Here is a 17,587-nt window from a genome sequence, read left to right as displayed (position 1 = left end):
CTTCATCCGAGGATACTTGCCAGGACTTTCTCTCTCTTGCCCGGAAACTTCTTCCCTGGAATACCTGCTTGACTTGCCAACTGGATGGAGACCGGTGTGCTTGGGCCTCGCCCTACGCACTTTGTCAAACCGAACGGTCATGACACAAAGAATTATCTATCATCACATTCATACCACGGTTAGTATCGCCTGCCGACGACTCAGGATTTTGCAGCAACATGGACCCATTGGACGTTTCGCGAGAACTGGATTTTTATGCCTGGCTTTCTCCCTTGAGATCCGTGGAATTTTTTACTTCCTGAATTTGTGGACAAGGTCTCGCCCGAGACTAGAGACTGCCCAGTCTCGTATTTGGATCGGATTCCTAGGATGAACGCTGAAATAAACACTCCGTGCTTGTTTTCTCGTGTACCAGTTATAGCTTAATTTAGCTCATGCTGGTCACAAACCGATATGGACCAAGGCTTATCGATCCTTGCACCTTACGGCTGGTTCCGTCTCTTCTGTGTATGGATTTCCCTTTGCTTCGATTCTGTTTCTGATCTACGGACTTGTTCTTCGACCCTGGCTTCCAGCCTTATGGACTTTGTCTCGACCCGTTGCCGCATTCAAACGGACTTGTTACTTCAGCTGGACTTCAATCCAAGGATTCTATCGACCCAAGGAACTTAGCTGCACCAAACGACACCTTGGCATCAGGGACTATTGAAATTACCAACTTCGACCTCCACTATGGGAAGTCTGAGATGACCGAACCAAGACCCATGCCTGGGTGCCTGGAGAACAACCAGGAGCCTCGAACACGTACATGGCCGCAAAGGACTTTCATTTGTCTCAGACCTGCCGGACTACCAACTGGATCGACCACCGCACCTGACATCCTGGACTACATGATTCATCCCGGCTTGATCTATATGATCTGTGCTCACTTGGTCTGTCAACACGAAACCCCAAACCCGTGAGATAAAGCAACGACAGCTAACATGATGGGTGCTACAGGAACAAAGTTGTGCCATGTTGAGATGGTTTTTCATTTCTTGTTTTGCATCTTCAAAGATTAGTGGTGAAACAGCACACTAACCTCCCCTTCAGCGACTACAGCTTCTTCCACGCCGGCATGGTGCCCTCAGGAATGTTTTCCTTTTCTTCTCAAACAGGACCATCGGACCCCTTGAGTGGTTCGTGGGAAACGACAGGAGAAGGTGCACAGAACTTCCAAGACTTCTCAGACAACGGATCTGCCCACCCGGGAGACTCCGAGGACTTTTCTTTCCAAGTTGAAGGCCACATTACGCCCCGAGGACAAGGACAAGCCGTTGAGGACCTTCAGAGCAAGTGGACTGCTCGCGCGCCTGCCACGACCGTGGCGCCTGTCGGTGGCGAGCCGATGAGGCGGGGAACTTCAAGGAGTTCCACTGGAAGCCGCAAGCAACACAGAATCTCCAAGATCACATCTCCCAAGGCCAGACCCAGAATGACTTCTTCTGCGTCATCTCAAGTATCTGCACAGCTGTCCTCCATGGACATCACGGGTAATGCTACTGTCTACGGACCTCAGACCAACGGCCAGTTGATGGACGTGAACTCTTACTTCCTGGAATCGGACACGGGCGCCGTCTCGTCCCAGTGGTTTAACTCCATGGAGCTCGGAATCGTGGATGGCCTTCCATCCCAAACGGACATGACTATGCACGTCGTGCCTGCTCAGATGCAGCTGGACCCTGACTCCAGCCTTGGAGCTCACTCTCCTTCTGCCTCCTGGAACTCTTTCAGCCCCGCGGAATCCCAATTGTCTTCTCCTGCTCAGACCCCTGAGGAGTTGTGGCTGTCCGCCCCCCTCATGTCTTCGCCTTCCCATTCGGAGCACGTTTCTCCCATCATTCAGAGCCAGTCTCCTAGGTATGTTCCTCAGATCAGCTGCTCCCTCGAGCAAGCCTCTGACTCGGCATCAATCTACAGCGCCAACGGCAAGTTTGGCCCTGAGCTCATGGGCGATGAACTCTCTGGAAGCGTCCTCACCATCGTCGGTGATGCTGCGCTGCCTCCGGCTTTCCCTAGCCGCCGCAACACCAACGACGGTGACTCTGCCCGGGACCACCCTCTGTACAAGAACGCCACTCCTCAGGCCGATGGCCTGTTCCACTGCCCTTGGGAAGGAGAATCCAGCTGCAACCACAAGCCCGAGAAGCTCAAGTGCAACTATGAGTGAGTTGAACCTTTTTGGAAACCTGCCAGCATGTCCCTTTTCCCCGTGTATGACTAACGATTGCGTCTTTCCCCTCTACAGCAAGTTTGTCGACTCTCACTTGAAGCCCTACCGCTGCAAGATTGAGTCCTGCGAGAACGCCCGCTTCTCCTCCACTGCCTGCCTTCTCCGTCACGAGCGTGAGGCCCACGCCATGCACGGCCACGGTGACAAGCCCTTCTTGTGCTCCTATGATGGATGCGATCGTGCCATGCCTGGCAACGGATTCCCCCGCCAATGGAACCTCAAGGACCACATGCGCCGTGTCCACAATGACAACGGTGTTCCCGGATCTCCTACCACCGCTTCCAGCGGCCAGCAGGTCGCCAAGGGCCGCAAGCGCAAGGACGCGCCCAAGGCTGCCCCTGCCCCTGCCTCCCGCAAGGTCACTGCCAAGGGTGCCATCGTCGAGGCTGCCATCAAGGAGGAGCAGTCTACCAAGCCCCTCATTGACGAGTGGATGTCCCACCGCCAGGCCCTGGAGGACCTTGTCCGCGGCTTCACCCAGCCCGAGGATGTCAAGAACCTCCAGCTCATCAAGGATGCCCACAACCACCTCTCTGCCATGGGAAAGATCGGACAGACCCTGAGCCCCCAGCAGGCTCCCTTCCACGGAAACTTCGTCCAGGCCGGATGAATCAAACACTTTTTGGTCCGTAAAAGCCCGTTACTATACACAACACAAGACGCAATCCACTGACCTGTGAAGCTTACAGACATAAAATGTTACAACAACACTGGATTGCCATCAGCCACAGATGCAAGTGCATCGGGCTCGTCATCAACAGCGCGCCGATCCTCGTAGGGTGAGGATCGCCGCCGCTGCTTACTACCTGGAGATATCGGACTCTTCACGAGGGACTCGTGTGTCCACCATGAGATATACTTCATCGACCCCCTTTACGGACAAGCCACAAAGCCTGATGGACAGTGTTTACACAAGCCGCCAGGCTACGGATTTCCCAGGAGCATTGAAGCCATGGAACACACCAAAGGAGTACTCGCGAGCAAAGGATGATGCTCTGGTAAACGCCGAGCCGAGAATGGCGGAGAAAGAGAAAGACCGAAATGATAGGAGAGGTCGTCTGATTTTTTGGTTTTGCTGCTGCACAGTTTTGTTCAAGGATCGCATTAGAAGAGACATCAAAGTCATGTAAGAGCTCGCAGCTCGACACAACAGAAATTGTACTTTTGAAGACAACCCTCGCTTTGAGGGTAAAGTCCGACGAACAGCGTCGAGCTCGGGAAGGATACATTAGCAAGGACACATATTTAGGAGGATATCATGTACAGAGACTAGAATTGTTCAAACCTTGAGAGAAAAAGGAGATTCAGAGAGCTAAGAAAAATCAAAAAAAGGGTGTCGAAAATCTACGTCTAGCCTTCCATCGTGATGTTCTCGCTCTTGACATGTCAGTCAGCCTTGGTAACAAGGTTATCGGCAATTAATAGTGGCACATGGGGTGCTATAGTCCGACTTACACATTGGCTTTCTTTAGTAAAACCTCATCCATGAGCATGGGACGATGTCGTGCAGCAGCAGCGTGTGAAAGGGCTTGCTTGCCCAGTCCGAGCTCCCAGGCTGTCTCCTGTGTCGACCACTGAGGTCTCTGCCTCCCCCTCCCCACGCTTCTGCTCTTCCCGTCTTCTTGTTGATCTCCTTCACAGGTGAGCATCTCTCTCCTGGCGGAGGTATCTGTACTTCCCTCCCCTCCCCTTCAGCCTGCAATCATGCCATCCCTACCAACACCACACCCTCGGACCAAATAGACCTTTTCCCATAAAAAGGGGTATCAGGGGCACGCAACATGTTAATCGGGCCAACGTTCAGCAACCGTCGCCGTTATTTACCTTTAATTGGGGCCCTCCCGTTTTCCCCATCCTACACGCCGCGCAACTTTCTCGTCTCATCGAGATGGCGCGGCTACTGGGGTTGATGATGATGGCCTTTACCGTTCGCCGCTCGCCGCTGTGAGTGTCGGCGCCGTCCGTCAAATGGGGGTAAAATGGGGAGACGGGAAGTCTGCGTCCAGCTGAAGGTGCACCCCCATTCAGCGCAGGCTTCCTACAGGCTCAATGAGAGAGGGCTGCTCTCAGTGAAGGTCATCTGCTTAGCGGATTACGCGGTTGGAGATGGCTACGGATCGGACGTCTTGTCGGTGAATCTACCTCAATGTCGACCGTCCCATATTCGGTTTCCCTCATTAGCCGGGCCTCGAAGAAAGACATCTCGATGGTTTTTCCAACTATCAACCGCCATTTAGGAGTTTTAATCACATACCCGGTAGCTAATCTGTTTTTCTTTCTTCCTTCAGGCTGGAACTGCGCTGCTGCTGCTTCTCTGTTCTGGGAGGGGGTTGGGGAGTTTGTTGGCTGTCTGTTCAGCGATCCATACGACCTATGCTTCGGATGACGGCCCCCATCTCGGCTTGTAAAGAGGAGATGAAGACGATTGGAGGCCGAGGTGACATGAGCAGAGAGGCACGCCACAATCACGCTGACACGAGATGATGGGAAAGCAGAAACAGAGGAGAAAGTGGGATTTTGGGCAAGTCACTGATACTCGAAACAGCAGCGTCGTGTTTGTTCAGCAGAGAGAAGAGAGGAAGCACGAGATGCCAACAGTCAAGGGGGGGGGGGGGGGGGGGGGGGACGAGATCAGGCCAAACGGTCTAACGGAAGATGAGAATGCCTGAGCCATCTCGATGCTTTTGTGAGATGTGCGCTAGGTGGTGAGCGTATGCGGATGCCCGAAGATCAGAACAGACGGACGTTGAAGAACGGATGACTTTCTCTTCCCTCCCTGCCCCCCTCCCCAGAAAGAGGGGTAAGAAGGAAACGGTGTAGGAGGGAGAGGGGGAGGCGACGACGGCAAGCGCGCGTGGAGGGGGACGGGTTTGGGTTGTGTCAAGAGCGTCGTGAAGCGACGATCACTTAGATTAGCTGATGATGACACTGGCTGATTCCCTTGTTGACATAAACATAGTCGTTGAAGTTGAATTTTGTTCATTTGGGTTTGCTGTAGTACGTTAACTAGTTGGCCGTCTCCCCCCGACTAACCCGGATCATCGAGGTTGAGAAGGCCCGATGCATGTTGGCAGTCAAGTTTATTCGCTGGGACTGGCAATGTTTCTGTCCGTGCTTGCGTTGGGTGCTGTCGCAGTCTGTGCCTGCAGTAGTGGCCAAGTCTATTTGTTGCATTGGTCGTCATCACCGCTTAGCAATGAGCGAAGTAGGGCAGATTTGGCTGTCTTATCTGCCCAGCTACGTCTGTGCCTGGCAGTAGTCTCGCAGATTCACTTTTTCAACCACTCTCTATTGCGGTATCGTCTTTCCTCCTTCGGGTTCTAATGCGTGTGGGTTTATATCTTGGACTGCCTGTGCGCTGCGCAGTCAGCAAGTTGAGAGAACCCATCCCCTCTCAAGCTTCGATATCTGAAAAGGCGGCCATGGCGGCAGCGGGCAGGCATGCTTGGGAGGAGACTTGGCGGGCACGTGGGTGTGGACTGACTTGTGCACGACAGAGTGTAGCTCTGCAGCGGGACGTTGACGGGACTTTGGAGCTGCTTTGCAGTCACTCTTTGTTTAGTGAGCGGGACGGTTGCACGCCATCATGAAGCCACCTGCAGGGAGGGAAGGCTTGACGGCTTGGATTGACATGGATGAAATAAGGATGTGGGGGAAGATGGAGAGCTTTCGATTGCGGCGAAAGAACGGGGCCGTTAAATCGGGATGGCTCCAGTGGATTGTGCTAAAGGAAGCTTATCCGCAGGTGGGGGCTTCGATAGAAGCAAGTCATGACTTGGTAACAAGGAGTGGGTGGACGGGGGGACGGGTTCAACGGCCCCTCGTCCTGGAAGCATGTTTGTCGGCCGCCATCGGGACTACCCACCGACACGCATCTTTCCCGGTCTCCCCTCTCTCTGTCCTCTAACCGCGGGGCGGACAGCCCAACAGCGAAGAGCGAAAGGTTGATTCCCATTGGGGAGAAGACCGTCTGGGACCTGGGCCGGAGGTAGGATCAAGCTTTCCCAGAGTTCAGGCAATTTGAGATGTTTGGAGTGATTAGAGTTATCCAGAGTCAGACGTGGAAGAGATGGTAGGGCACAAGGACAGATTGGCAAAACCAACAGTGACTCTAAGTACTACAGTCTGTTGTATATTATTGGTCGTAGACGTCGTGACGAAGGTTCGGGTCTGGCTCCCGAAAAGCTAAAATGTATAAGAATGTACAAAAAAGGAAATGAGATGCAGGAACTGCCGCCTTTTTGCAATCCAGCAAACGGTGTGGGTGCGTATGGGTGTATCATAAGCTGGGAGGTGTAGCCGCCGTATCCCGTCTCATGAAGAGAAGAAAAAAAAGTAAACGCCGGCAGGACGGCGTTAGAAAGCCTCAAACCATGTTTGATGGGTCCCTCTTCCCGTCCGTCTGCTGCAGCAACACACACCACCACCTTCGCTCTCTGGCACACCGAAAAGAAGCTTCGCTGCCGAAATCAGCCCCCAAAAGTGCCGACGGACGGGTTTTTGGCGTGGCCTTTATTCACCGTGGCGCCGGTAAGGTTTCTCGTAGACGCCGCAAAGCTCTGGCGGTCGTAGGAGCTGTAACGGCCGGCTTCCAGGTCATCAATGCTCTGCCGGTAGTTGCTATCCGAATCATCCAGGTTTTGGCTGTGACTATCCGAGTCGTGAGCATACTCGGTGCTCAGGCGGTGTACGCTGTGAGGATCCGACGTACTCCTCGTGTGAAGGACTTTTGGTCTGCTGAAATTGTGTATTGTTGGAGCCAGGGCTGTTGGGGTGACTTGGTTCAGCGCGCGGTCTCTCCTGTCCGCGGGACTGAGGCTGGCTTCATCCAGCTGGATTTTGATGGTGTATACGGAATTCTTTTTCACAGCCGGTAATGGCTTATTCAAAGTCGCTTCGCTGAAGCGCTTGACCGTCGTGGTTGGTGTTGATGTTTGGGAACCCATGGGTATGGCGTCCTCCAGATCCGAGTCGAAGGATAACTGGCTGCCCGCTTGGGAGCCCTTTGTTGCTTTGTCGGTAGATAATGGTACGCTGGTAGGTTGTGACTTGCGAGACCTTGAGGCCAGCAACCTGGGAAGGTACCGGTTGAAGAATGGCTTGGTTGACGGGATGCTGGTGCAGATGATTCCAAGGAATAGCTCGAGTGATGACATGAGCCAGTTCATCCAGGCGTTCCAGGTAACATCCGGTTCCGTGGTCATGATCCACGTAAAGTAAGTGCGAGCTATGCCGGCGAAGCACGCCAGGAAACCGGCACCGAAAAGCAGGTTGACAATAACCATCTGCCTAGAAGAGAGTTTGTTCTTATAGACAATACGGACTAGAGCCAGTGGTAGCAGGACCACGGCGAAGTCGGTCGCGGTATTGATGATACTGGCAACGAGGAGGTGCGCTGCCTCGTTAATACAGTTCTGAGGCTCAGCTGAGAGCGTCCAGTATTGAGAAAGAGGCCTACAGAGAGTCAGTCTTGTTGGCTGTGGGAAGTTGAAAGCCTACATACCGGCATTGCAGCATGGCCACCATCATAAACACAACGCAGTTGATGGAGATAAACACCCCTAGGCCGATGACCAGGAGACTGAACTTGCGAGAGGCTTCGTGTGCGATTCTGTACACTAATGCCAGCATCGACAGCTTCGTAAAACTTGTAGTCAAGTCGAAGAGGATCTGGCTAGCGAGTCCCATCTGCAAAGACCCCGTGAATTTGTCGATGGGCACATCCCATACGTGTCGTCCCCAGCCATATCGATCCATAGATATCATCCCCACAACCACGAACGCTGCTGCGGGAATGTAGGCGAGGATGACGAGCATGTCGTCCCAGCCGAATCCGTTCGTGATACATTTTCGCGTGTATGTCCGGATGGCGATGATGACTGTAGCGATGGCCAGGAGGATGAGGGAGACGATCTGGTTGGCCGGGCCTCTGGTTTCGGGGTCATCGTAACGCGGTGGCGGCCAACTGAGTATTACTTCTGGCGGCGGGATCCTCATATCGTCGATGTCGTGAACATCGTGTGGGCAGAAGACAGAGGATCAACGGTGCCGAAAACGTAGCAAAGATGTGGAGAGGAGAGCGTCCTTATTCTTCCCCTCACGGCGGCAACTGTGGCCCGAAGACACGCGGGGACGAATGAGAGACGGGACGAGAAGGCTGGGCAAATTCAATGGGAAGGGCAAAAAACAGCCTTCAGCGTTGGTGACCGTGCCTAAGCTTAATCAACAGACGGACGCAGTGAGAAAGCATATCCACGACTGTGACATCAACATGATGATGCGCGCTCTGGCCAATATATCTTTCCAACCCTGGACCGTTAGACCGCCCAACCCTGAGAATCGCTGCAGGGAATCGCAGAAAAACGTTGCCGTTTGGCGAGACATTCTCAAGACCGCACTGACGGCTTGAACTGGGGTTCTCATGAGGAACCGGTGGTGTTGTATCGTGTTGTCTCTCTCAGACCATTGGATATCCTTGGGGGCGGTGCTGGAAAGGGAGCAACGGATGCAACTCCGTGGATCCAGCGGCACCTTGGCCGGTTGCAAGTCTGTGTGAGGAAAGCTGGGTAGACAAAGCAGACTTTGGCGCCTTGCTTCTTTGCGTAAGTCATAGTCTGTCACAGCGTCGCATGTCTTCTCAGCGCCGCTCATGGTGAGGGCAAGAACAGTGAGCCCCCAGCCCTACCGTTGATCTTGCGGCTAGGCCCGCTTGGCCTTAGAGGAGGCTCAACGCCCGACTAGCGTGTTGCGAGCCTGGAGGCCGAGCTGGGGTTGAACAACCGGGATGGAAATGCCGCTGACACGGCGGGAGCTGGACGCAGCTACCGGTAGACAGCTGCCAGAGCAGCTAGGCCTGCATGTGTACGGTGTCAAAACTTGATCCATGATGGCCAACATCATGCGTAATAGCCACGATCATGATAAGGAAGGCCGGGAAGAAGGACGTTGGCATTGTGGTATTGCGGTTGACCAACGACGTCTCCCGCCGAGTGAGAACAGGTTGCTCCCATCACAAACCGCCTGCAAGGCCCCTCATCCAGACCCTGTCGCAGTGGTGGTGGCACTGCAGATTGTGATGGTGGTCGTCGAAGCCAGGGGCGGTGTGGTGTGTTGGTTGTACCTAGACTTCAACGTGGAGGAGACATGTCTTTGCTGGTCGAGGATCAAGAAACGTTTGTGCCTGGGGAGTAAGATTGGCCAGTCGTTTTCGAAGCCGTGCCGTCTTCAGGATTCTCCACCTTCATTGGCGCTCTTCCCGGAGAGTTGTTTGAAGCTTGGCAGGACGCACGGGTTTTGGGTTCGTCGACGCGCATTGACGGCCGAGCGAGGGGATTGTCAAACCGAACGCGTCTGAGGATGCTGTGAACACGATAGGCCCATTCGATTTTTCGACCGTTTGGCTTCGACACCCTGGATAGCCGGCCAGCAAGTCCATAAACGGACCATTGCAGCCGTTGGTTTGTCGAAAACTGCCCCGCGAAACGGCAGCCCTCGGGGCTGAGCCTGTCAGGTCGGGGTCCCTATCACATCGGATCTCGACTCTTCCATGAAGAAGTGGTGTATGAATGTTACCTTATCTGACGAACGACAGAAACCAGGGTAGCCATGGTTGCAATGCTAAAGAAGTGCGCATACGGCTCTGCATGGCAGCGGGTAGTACAGGATGGCACATGGTGACGTGAAGTAGCGTTGTTGACGGAGGATTTGACAAGTCGTTGCAAGAATGTTGTCGAAGAGATGCGGTTGGCTTCACAGCGGGTGCACATCCCCACTTCGCCCACTACTTCTACCCCTTAGTCATCAACGGGACGACGCTTCCCGTCAGCCCCTGGAGTGCTTTGATGTTAGTGTTTCTTTCCTCTCAGGGAGCTCATTTCACGAGAAGGCGTTCGTCTGTCCAGGGAGCCACGAGAGTGAGTCAAGAAGGCGCAATCGCGCTGTGTGACCCTGGAACTAGGTAGTCGACACCCACTCTTCCGCGGCCAAGTCTCTAGCATGGGGTAGAGCAGGCCTCATCGATCTCGACCTAGTGGTTTGCCATCATGCCCAATTCTTTAGTGACCGTCTTGGCTAAGAGACTGTTTCTCGACTGTTTCCGAGTCCACCTCGACGAGAAGCCGTTTCAATCGACACCCCGCGAACTGGGGTTCTCCATCATTCGCGAATGAGCTCTGTTGCTCGCAGCTTGGACCCAATGTATCTGTCATTTTTGTCGACGACACTACGGAATAATCAACGTCTTCCGGGCGCCCACCTCCAACCTCCCTCGCCTATTCGAACTGTCAAAAAGCCATGAACGCCAAGAACGGCACCTGAATCCTGGATACTGAGGATGCGATTGGGCCCAGAGACTAGACTGGGGTCAACGCCACCACGTGTGTCTGGCCTTCCACCGGCTGCGCCCCCGGTTACTTAAGTGACCGGCCTAATCAGGACGACACACGCCATGGGTTCACTCATATCGCCCTGTATGTTCTGTATGCTGGGTTTGAAAGCTATGAAGGACCCATCTTCAGTGGGATGCCGGACATCTAGAACGCCTGTGCATCGTCTTGCCCCAGGTTGCCACAAACCGTGATGTCTCGGGCAGATTCGTGATGAATAGCTCCGATAAAGGTGGATGAAACGTGTATATCACGCTTGCTGCCCGTCTCATGACGACACCATCACATTTCAAGTACAGTAGGCTAAGATGCTGCTCACTTACACTGGCGGCCTCATGGGTAGCCAAGCACTGTCATGCTCATCTATTGTGCAAGGCCACCATCCTGACATGGCTTTGACGTCGAGTATTGAGGGAGATTCGGTTCTGATTGCCATCATGGACGTGTTGTTGCTTTCGAAGGCTCGAAGACAGGAGTCGGACTTCTGCCGATGCTGGTAAGGGGTTGGTGGCTCCCGTCAAGTCTGAAAGTCATCTCTTTCTTCAGCAAACTCTGAGGTGCCTAATGCGGAGAACCACTTGTTCGCTGGCCACAAAAACTTCCTGTAAACTGCCCTGTCCAGCGGTGTCAGTCAGACGAATGAGAAAACCAGGCCGGGTTACCAGCCAGCCTCGGAGGTGACGGGTTTCTAAATAGCTGGGTCATCATTTCTGACCCTCAACCGACTGCTGGTCAATAGTGCCCCAGACGGTCTCGTTAGATCCCTCTTTAGGACTGAATTGTTCGAATGTGTAAGGCCAAAGCTCGCGAAATACTACTCAACTCACAAATCAGATCCAACAACACATCGTTGACATTGTATAACGCGACAACACACAATGCGCTGGTCCGAGCTGAGACTTTTCAAGCAAGACGAAGAAAAATTTGAGCTGGAACAGCAAGAATGAAGTCGGGCACGGTCTCCAGCAGGGGCTGGATTTCAATGAAGGCTTTCTTTTTCCTGGATCCATCGGCATGGATACGAAGCTGCGCAAGTCAGCCAGAGATCTGTGTCCCCGGGGCATGGGTCCTGGACAGGATGACAGTTAGGCGGGCGATCAGTTGTGGCTTTGCTTTTTTGGACTGTTACGGTGTGAATTTTATCCCAAACCGGGGAAAGAGAAAACCTGTCCAGGTCCGCAGCCCGCCTCAGATGTTTCTTTTGGAAAGCCGGTATGCTACAGCGCGGAATGAGTGTGGTGACAGGTAGACGAAGATCTGAGTGAATGCACACGAGCAGCAGAGCCATCGAGTGGGTATGACAGGCCTGGCGTTTCCTCTTTGGCTTCTCCGTAGTTGTCGCGGGTCCCAGATTTTCAACCTGTCGATGAGTTTTGTTTTGTTCGCTCGGCATTAGAGCAGCTGTTTCTTCGGATAGGTACACATAAAAGTGCTGGCGAATGGTTGCCGAGGTATGGTAATGCGAACTGCAGAGTAGCCGTGTATTCGGGAGAAACAGGATCATGCAGAACCAACCCGAGGTCTTTACCTTACAGAAATACGACAATGTCCGGGTTCTGGCGACTGTGCATGAGAAGCAAGACGTGTCTCCTCATCACGGAGTCTGACAACAACAATGCTGCGGATATCTGAAGCCTGACTGTGATGTTGATCGATTCCACGACTATGGCCAGGTCTCAAGGCGATCACTCAGACGAGTCACCCAGTGTCTCGATGGAAGACACGGACTAGCCAAACCTGACCATGCGCTCCCCGATGAGGTAGCTGTCGTTGACATGAGCAACAAGACTTCCGATTGGATTATTGGAACCGTAGCTTGGCGTCCAGGGTGAAGGAGAAATGGACCGGACCGACTGGTCACGAAAAGTGTTGAGGGGCGCTGGTTGTTGGAGGACAGTCTCAGCCCACGGCGACCGGCCGCTCAGGTCACCCAGTGAGAAAATGAGGTTGAGTGCGGGGCGGGTGCAGGCCCCGGGCCAGATCGGAGCCGCTGGAAGCCCCACCGGAACTGCTGATTCTGGTGCTGCAGGCGCTGCGAGGTGCCGTGACAGCGTGCCACTGCCCCTCCGGTGTCCTGCACCTGCGAAAAAGCCCCCGCCCCTCCTTGCCCCTCCATCAAGCCCACCTCGCGCTGGAGCTGAGGTCTTTTTACTGTTACGACAAGCTACCTGCCAAAACCTGTCCTGCGTCATTTACACCTCCAACCGTGATCCGATCTTTCTGAACTGTCCTTCAGACTCCCGAAGCTTCACCATTCTCCCTAGAATCATCAGATACCACCAATTGCCCAACATGGCTCGCAAGTTCTTCGTCGGCGGCAACTTCAAGATGTAAGTCTCTTCGTTGGCGGGGTTCATCGGACATCCTGCAGCAACCCCCCATCCCAAGGGGGAGACGGCACATGGAGGGAGGGGGGATGGAAGCTCCGGTATCAGCCAGCACCGCAACATGGGCTAACACGTCATGCTTCGCGCTCGATAGGAACGGCTCTGTGTCGTCCATCAAGAAGATTGTCGAGAACCTGAACGGCGCCACCCTCGACCCCAACACTGGTACTTGCCCACTTGCTCCAATGCAGAGCACAGAAGAAGACATTGCAGCTAACAATAAGCCCGCAGAGGTCGTCGTCTCCCCTCCCGCCATCTACCTCTCGCTCACCCGTGAGCTCCTCCGCAAGGACATTGAGGTCGCCGCCCAGAACGTCTTCGACAAGCCCGACGGCGCCTTCACTGGCGAGATCTCTGTTGCCCAGCTCAAGGATAGCAACATCAACTGGGCCATCCTTGGCCACTCTGAGCGCCGTACCATCCTGAAGGAGTCTGACGAGGTTGTTGCCTCCAAGACCAAGTACGCCACCGAGAACGGCGTTGGTGCCATCTGGTGCTGTGGTGAGTCCCTCGAGGAGCGCGAGGCTGGCACCACTGTCGACGTCGTCAGCAAGCAGCTTGCTGCCCTCAACGCCGCCATCAAGGACTGGTCCAAGGTTGTCGTCGCCTACGAGCCCATCTGGGCCATTGGCACCGGCAAGGTTGCCACCACCGAGCAGGCCCAGGAGGTTCACGCCGCCATCCGCGCTTGGCTCGCCAAGAACGTCAGCGACAAGGTCGCCGAGGAGACCCGCATCCTGTACGGTGGCAGTGTCAACGAGAAGAACTGCAAGGACCTGGCCAAGGAGAAGGACATTGACGGTTTCCTGGTTGGCGGTGCCAGCTTGAAGCCTGGCTGTGAGTACTCCCTTCGCCAATGAAACCGACTCCCAGTACTGACAGGATACAGTCGTCGACATTGTCAACGCCAAGCAGTAAATCCCTAAATAGAACATACCTGATGATGATGAACGCTTGAACATGGCCGCATAATGGCTTGGGTAGCTCAGGACAAGAAGTAACGAAATAACCAAACCTTTCGTAGTCCCTGAGGTAGTAGAGAAGAAAACAAAATTCAGTATACCCACACACGCGTCTGTAGTTATGCCTCATCTGTGAGCGTTGAGAAATCTGCATTTCGAGTGCTTTCAGGGGGCACTCGTTCCCCATCCCGTTCGGGTGATATTTTACAAGCAACAAACATGTCATGCTGCGTTTTCCTCCTATGCACGCCTGGCCCCGATCATAGTTTTACATGCTTTCCAAAGAGATGTCGTAAATGTTTTCGTAGGTATTTATACAGCCATGCCGTTGCCATGGTACGGTGACCATATACCTCTAACACTGGCGTTGATACTGGTGACGGGCTTGCTCGTCCTCTTGAGCTTCTCTCCGCTGGCGTCACGCAGCAGTTCGGCCTTCTTCAAGATATCCAAGGGCTCCATGTTTCGCACACAAACGGCCTTCTCGCGGCCGTTGATGTAGTGGCCGACAATCATAGGGTGCTTCGCGGGACGGGGCGACACGGTGAACTCGATCTGGGGGTGGGCCTTGGCGAATTTGGGTAGCTGAGACTTGATAAATCCGCTGGAAGAGAATATCAGTATGCATAGAAGACGTCCAGAGCCCAGAGATTGCCTACTTCATGCCCTTGGAGCTACCAGCCCAGTCGCAGTAGTGGAAGTCCAACTTCTTGCATTGGAGGATGAATGAGCCAAGGCCATTCTGCCGAGTTGTCAGTCATTCCAGCAGATCGCTAACAGGCGGAAAGTCCATACCTGGCCCTTGGACACCGTCTTCAATGCCTGGATCGTCATGATATCCTGTCTGGCATACAGAATCCAATTGCGTGGTCGAGTCGTCGCAAAGAACCTCGTCCGTCTGCCACGGGCGGGAAATTTCTTAGCGCAAAAACGCAGATGATCCGAGCCAGACAGCTGGACCGGAGCTGCAGTACGTACCGCATCTTCCGGACCCACCTTGTATTGTATGAACAGCTACCATTGGCTGGCACAACTGGGGCGGGTGGTCTGGACAGAGCCAGGCTGCACCACAAACTTTCCCTTGCTATGCGTTCTCGTGTCAATTTTAAGTACGGACGCGACGCTCATCCTTCAACCCCATTCCCACCACGTCCCATTACGACATCCCTAGCTGCACGCCATCGCGCGCATCTCAGTGGAGCTAGAGGATATCTTTGATCTTGGGATACTGACGAAAAGGGTCTTTCGCGATGACCGACAAGCTCCCTCCCAACCTCTTGGCGCTGTTCGCGCCGCGCCCGCCCCTGCGATGGGTGCCGCCTCCCGACCATGCGCCCGAAAAGCGCAAGACCTTGCCCGTCTCTGGTGTCGCCGAGTTCCTGCCCGCACTTCAAGCCTACAAGGAGACCGACGAATACAAACCGACAGAGAGCTGGTTGCAGATGCGCGACCGCAAGAAGCTTGAGAAGCAAGCTGCAGTCGAGAAGCTCAAGACGGAAGGGCCGAAGAATTGTCAGTACTCTACACATTGCTTTTGTAGGAGAAATATGCTAACGTTACTATTGTACAGTCAAACCCCACGAGGACTCCAACATTCGCGGCGATGCTTTCAAGACTTTGATTGTTGCGCGACTCTCTTACGAGGCCAACGAGCAGGATCTCGAGAGGGAGTTTGGCCGTTTCGGCCCCATTGAGCGCGTACGTTCTCCTGTTCCCCATCATACATGGCCTTATCAAGCTGACAATCAGATAGATCCGTATCATCACTGACACTCATGCTCATGAGAAACCCAGAAAGAAGAAGAAGCCCCATCGTGGCTACGCTTTCGTTGTTTTTGAACGAGAGAAAGATATGAGAGGTAATGACGCCGAACCCCCTTGACGATGCTCGGCCTATCCGACATTCATCTCCCTCCCGGCTTGCGGCCCTCAGGCTTGCCCTTGCCCAGCTTTACACACCGAGATCCGTGGTCCTCAAGCTTGCCCGTCTCACAATCTTGTTTTTATTTCTTCTCATTCCACTCCACGACGCAAAGGTATGATATTGGTAAGGGTTTACTGACACAAGCGCCTTGGCGCACTGGTGAGTAGCTGCTTTAGATGCCTGCGATGGTATTCGAATCAAGGACCGGCGTATCAAGGTAGACGTCGAACGTGGGCGCACCGTCAAGGGCTGGGTACCTCGCCGACTCGGTGGCGGCCTCGGAGGCCGAGGATACACCAAAGCCCTGCCGGCTAGGCCCATGGGCGGACCTGGTGGTGGTTTCGGCGGTGGCGGCGGTTTCCGAGGAGGCTTCCGTGGCGGCTTCGAGGGAGGACGCGGTCGCGGCGGAGGCTTTAGAGGAGGCTTTGGCGGCCGTGGAGGATTCCGTGGCGGTGGCGACTTCAACCGTGGTGGTGACCGAGGTGGTCCTAACGGATACGGCGCTCCTAGGGATGCTCCTTCAGGACCCGGACGCAGCTTCGGAGGAGGCGACCGCGGCTTTTCCGGCGGTGGGTATGACCGTGGAAGCGGCCGCTCACATGACGACAGATCAGGTGGCCGCCATGGCGATCGTTACGGAGATCGCGACAGAGACCGCGGCGACCGTGACGGAGGCCGCAGGACAGGAAGCAACATGGAACCGATCAGACCCAGAGGAGAAGGTGGGTATCGTGGTGACCGAGGCGACAGGGACCGCGACCGAGACCGGGACCGTGACAGCCACAGGGACAGAGACCATGACCGACCCCGCGATGACGACAACAGGAAACGAGGCTACGACGGCGGCGGCTATGAGGATCCTAGAAAGCTACGTCGCTACTGACGAGACACGTCGTGTCTTGTACCCGCGCGTCTGATCTTTTCAGTCTCTTTCCTTCTTCCCTTTCTTCATCGAGGGTAAGCAGGTGTCAAGCACAAACAAGTCTTCTCCATCTCCGGGTCAAAAAGGTCGCAACCAGGCGCATACAGTGCGGCCGTGTTCAGGCGCTTCAGTTTCATCCTACAGGCTACCGAGACATTCGTTCGCATCAAATTTGCTGCAGCATGCCGTCGAAGGTAATCATCTCTGCATGTACTCTACTACCAGCCGCTTCGAGCTCGAGTTAGCAACATTACTCCGAAAACGATTGGTCGACGCTGCAGGTAAGGTCAGAGATAAGGGACTCCGTGCCTACTGACCTGGAGATTAGCATGGAAGACATCAAATGGTTCATAAAAAAAGGATAGGTGTAGTTCCCGCATGTACCGCGTTATAATTACTTGTACGAATAGGTGAGGACTTCTCGTTTTCCAAGACAGATCGTACGTAGCATTCTTCTGGCTCGTTTTGAGTACGTTCTATCCTCATAGAAAGAAAAGCGTACGAGAAAGTACTTCCTCAACTAAGAGGACATGTGAAAATGTGTGAAAGATGCCCGACGCATGACCGAAAAAAATTGTAATCTCTAATGAACCGCCCGAACGCCGCAGTGTTGTTTTTGTTGTCCACCCCTCGCAATCCATGATGGTATCAGCCTACATGAAGAAGCAATCATCAAGTCTAGAAGCTTTTTATACGTTTTGGTCATCCATTCCCCACCCTGGCCTTCCAGCCGTCA

General features: G+C 54.1%; 6 protein-coding genes across 6 annotated transcripts; 3 read left to right on the top strand and 3 right to left on the bottom strand.

The window, feature by feature from the left end:
* Positions 1–746: 746 nt before the first annotated feature.
* CGGC5_v001547 (uncharacterized protein) lies at positions 747–2,882 on the top strand (the record flags this gene model as incomplete). Its single annotated transcript, XM_066150848.1, has 5 exons — positions 747–932; positions 1,000–1,025; positions 1,093–1,899; positions 1,960–2,205; positions 2,288–2,882. 5 exons carry the CDS (start codon positions 747–749, stop codon positions 2,880–2,882), a joined length of 1,860 nt encoding a protein of 619 aa, XP_066009807.1.
* A 3,859-nt stretch (positions 2,883–6,741) lies between these two features.
* On the bottom strand, positions 6,742–8,269 carry CGGC5_v001546 (uncharacterized protein; the record flags this gene model as incomplete). The annotated part of the gene is made up of 2 exons (XM_032034618.1): positions 6,742–7,726; positions 7,776–8,269. The coding sequence occupies 2 exons, from the start codon at positions 8,267–8,269 to the stop codon at positions 6,742–6,744; spliced, it is 1,479 nt and encodes a 492-aa protein (XP_031886312.1).
* Positions 8,270–11,360: 3,091 nt separating this feature from the next.
* Positions 11,361–12,251, bottom strand: CGGC5_v001545 (uncharacterized protein; the record flags this gene model as incomplete). Its single annotated transcript, XM_066150847.1, has 6 exons — positions 11,361–11,470; positions 11,534–11,628; positions 11,679–11,725; positions 11,786–11,873; positions 11,930–12,016; positions 12,190–12,251. The coding sequence occupies 6 exons, from the start codon at positions 12,249–12,251 to the stop codon at positions 11,361–11,363; spliced, it is 489 nt and encodes a 162-aa protein (XP_066009751.1).
* Positions 12,252–12,948: 697 nt separating this feature from the next.
* Positions 12,949–13,961, top strand: tpi-1 (Triosephosphate isomerase; the record flags this gene model as incomplete). The annotated part of the gene is made up of 4 exons (XM_032034617.1): positions 12,949–12,986; positions 13,138–13,208; positions 13,275–13,880; positions 13,933–13,961. The coding sequence occupies 4 exons, from the start codon at positions 12,949–12,951 to the stop codon at positions 13,959–13,961; spliced, it is 744 nt and encodes a 247-aa protein (XP_031886311.1).
* Positions 13,962–14,317: 356 nt separating this feature from the next.
* On the bottom strand, positions 14,318–14,839 carry CGGC5_v001543 (mitochondrial 54S ribosomal protein mL43; the record flags this gene model as incomplete). The annotated part of the gene is made up of 3 exons (XM_032034616.1): positions 14,318–14,609; positions 14,665–14,747; positions 14,801–14,839. 3 exons carry the CDS (start codon positions 14,837–14,839, stop codon positions 14,318–14,320), a joined length of 414 nt encoding a protein of 137 aa, XP_031886310.1.
* Positions 14,840–15,255: 416 nt separating this feature from the next.
* Positions 15,256–16,846, top strand: CGGC5_v001542 (U1 small nuclear ribonucleoprotein 70 kDa-like protein; the record flags this gene model as incomplete). The annotated part of the gene is made up of 5 exons (XM_066150846.1): positions 15,256–15,517; positions 15,576–15,703; positions 15,759–15,864; positions 16,097–16,498; positions 16,539–16,846. 5 exons carry the CDS (start codon positions 15,256–15,258, stop codon positions 16,844–16,846), a joined length of 1,206 nt encoding a protein of 401 aa, XP_066009806.1.
* Positions 16,847–17,587: the final 741 nt, after the last annotated feature.

Source organism: Colletotrichum fructicola, assembly GCF_000319635.2.
Source record: "Colletotrichum fructicola Nara gc5 chromosome Unknown KSG_Nara_v1_contig01, whole genome shotgun sequence".
In the NCBI taxonomy this organism is placed as follows: domain Eukaryota; kingdom Fungi; phylum Ascomycota; class Sordariomycetes; order Glomerellales; family Glomerellaceae; genus Colletotrichum; species Colletotrichum fructicola.
This window is presented reverse-complemented; position numbering and strand designations above follow the sequence as displayed.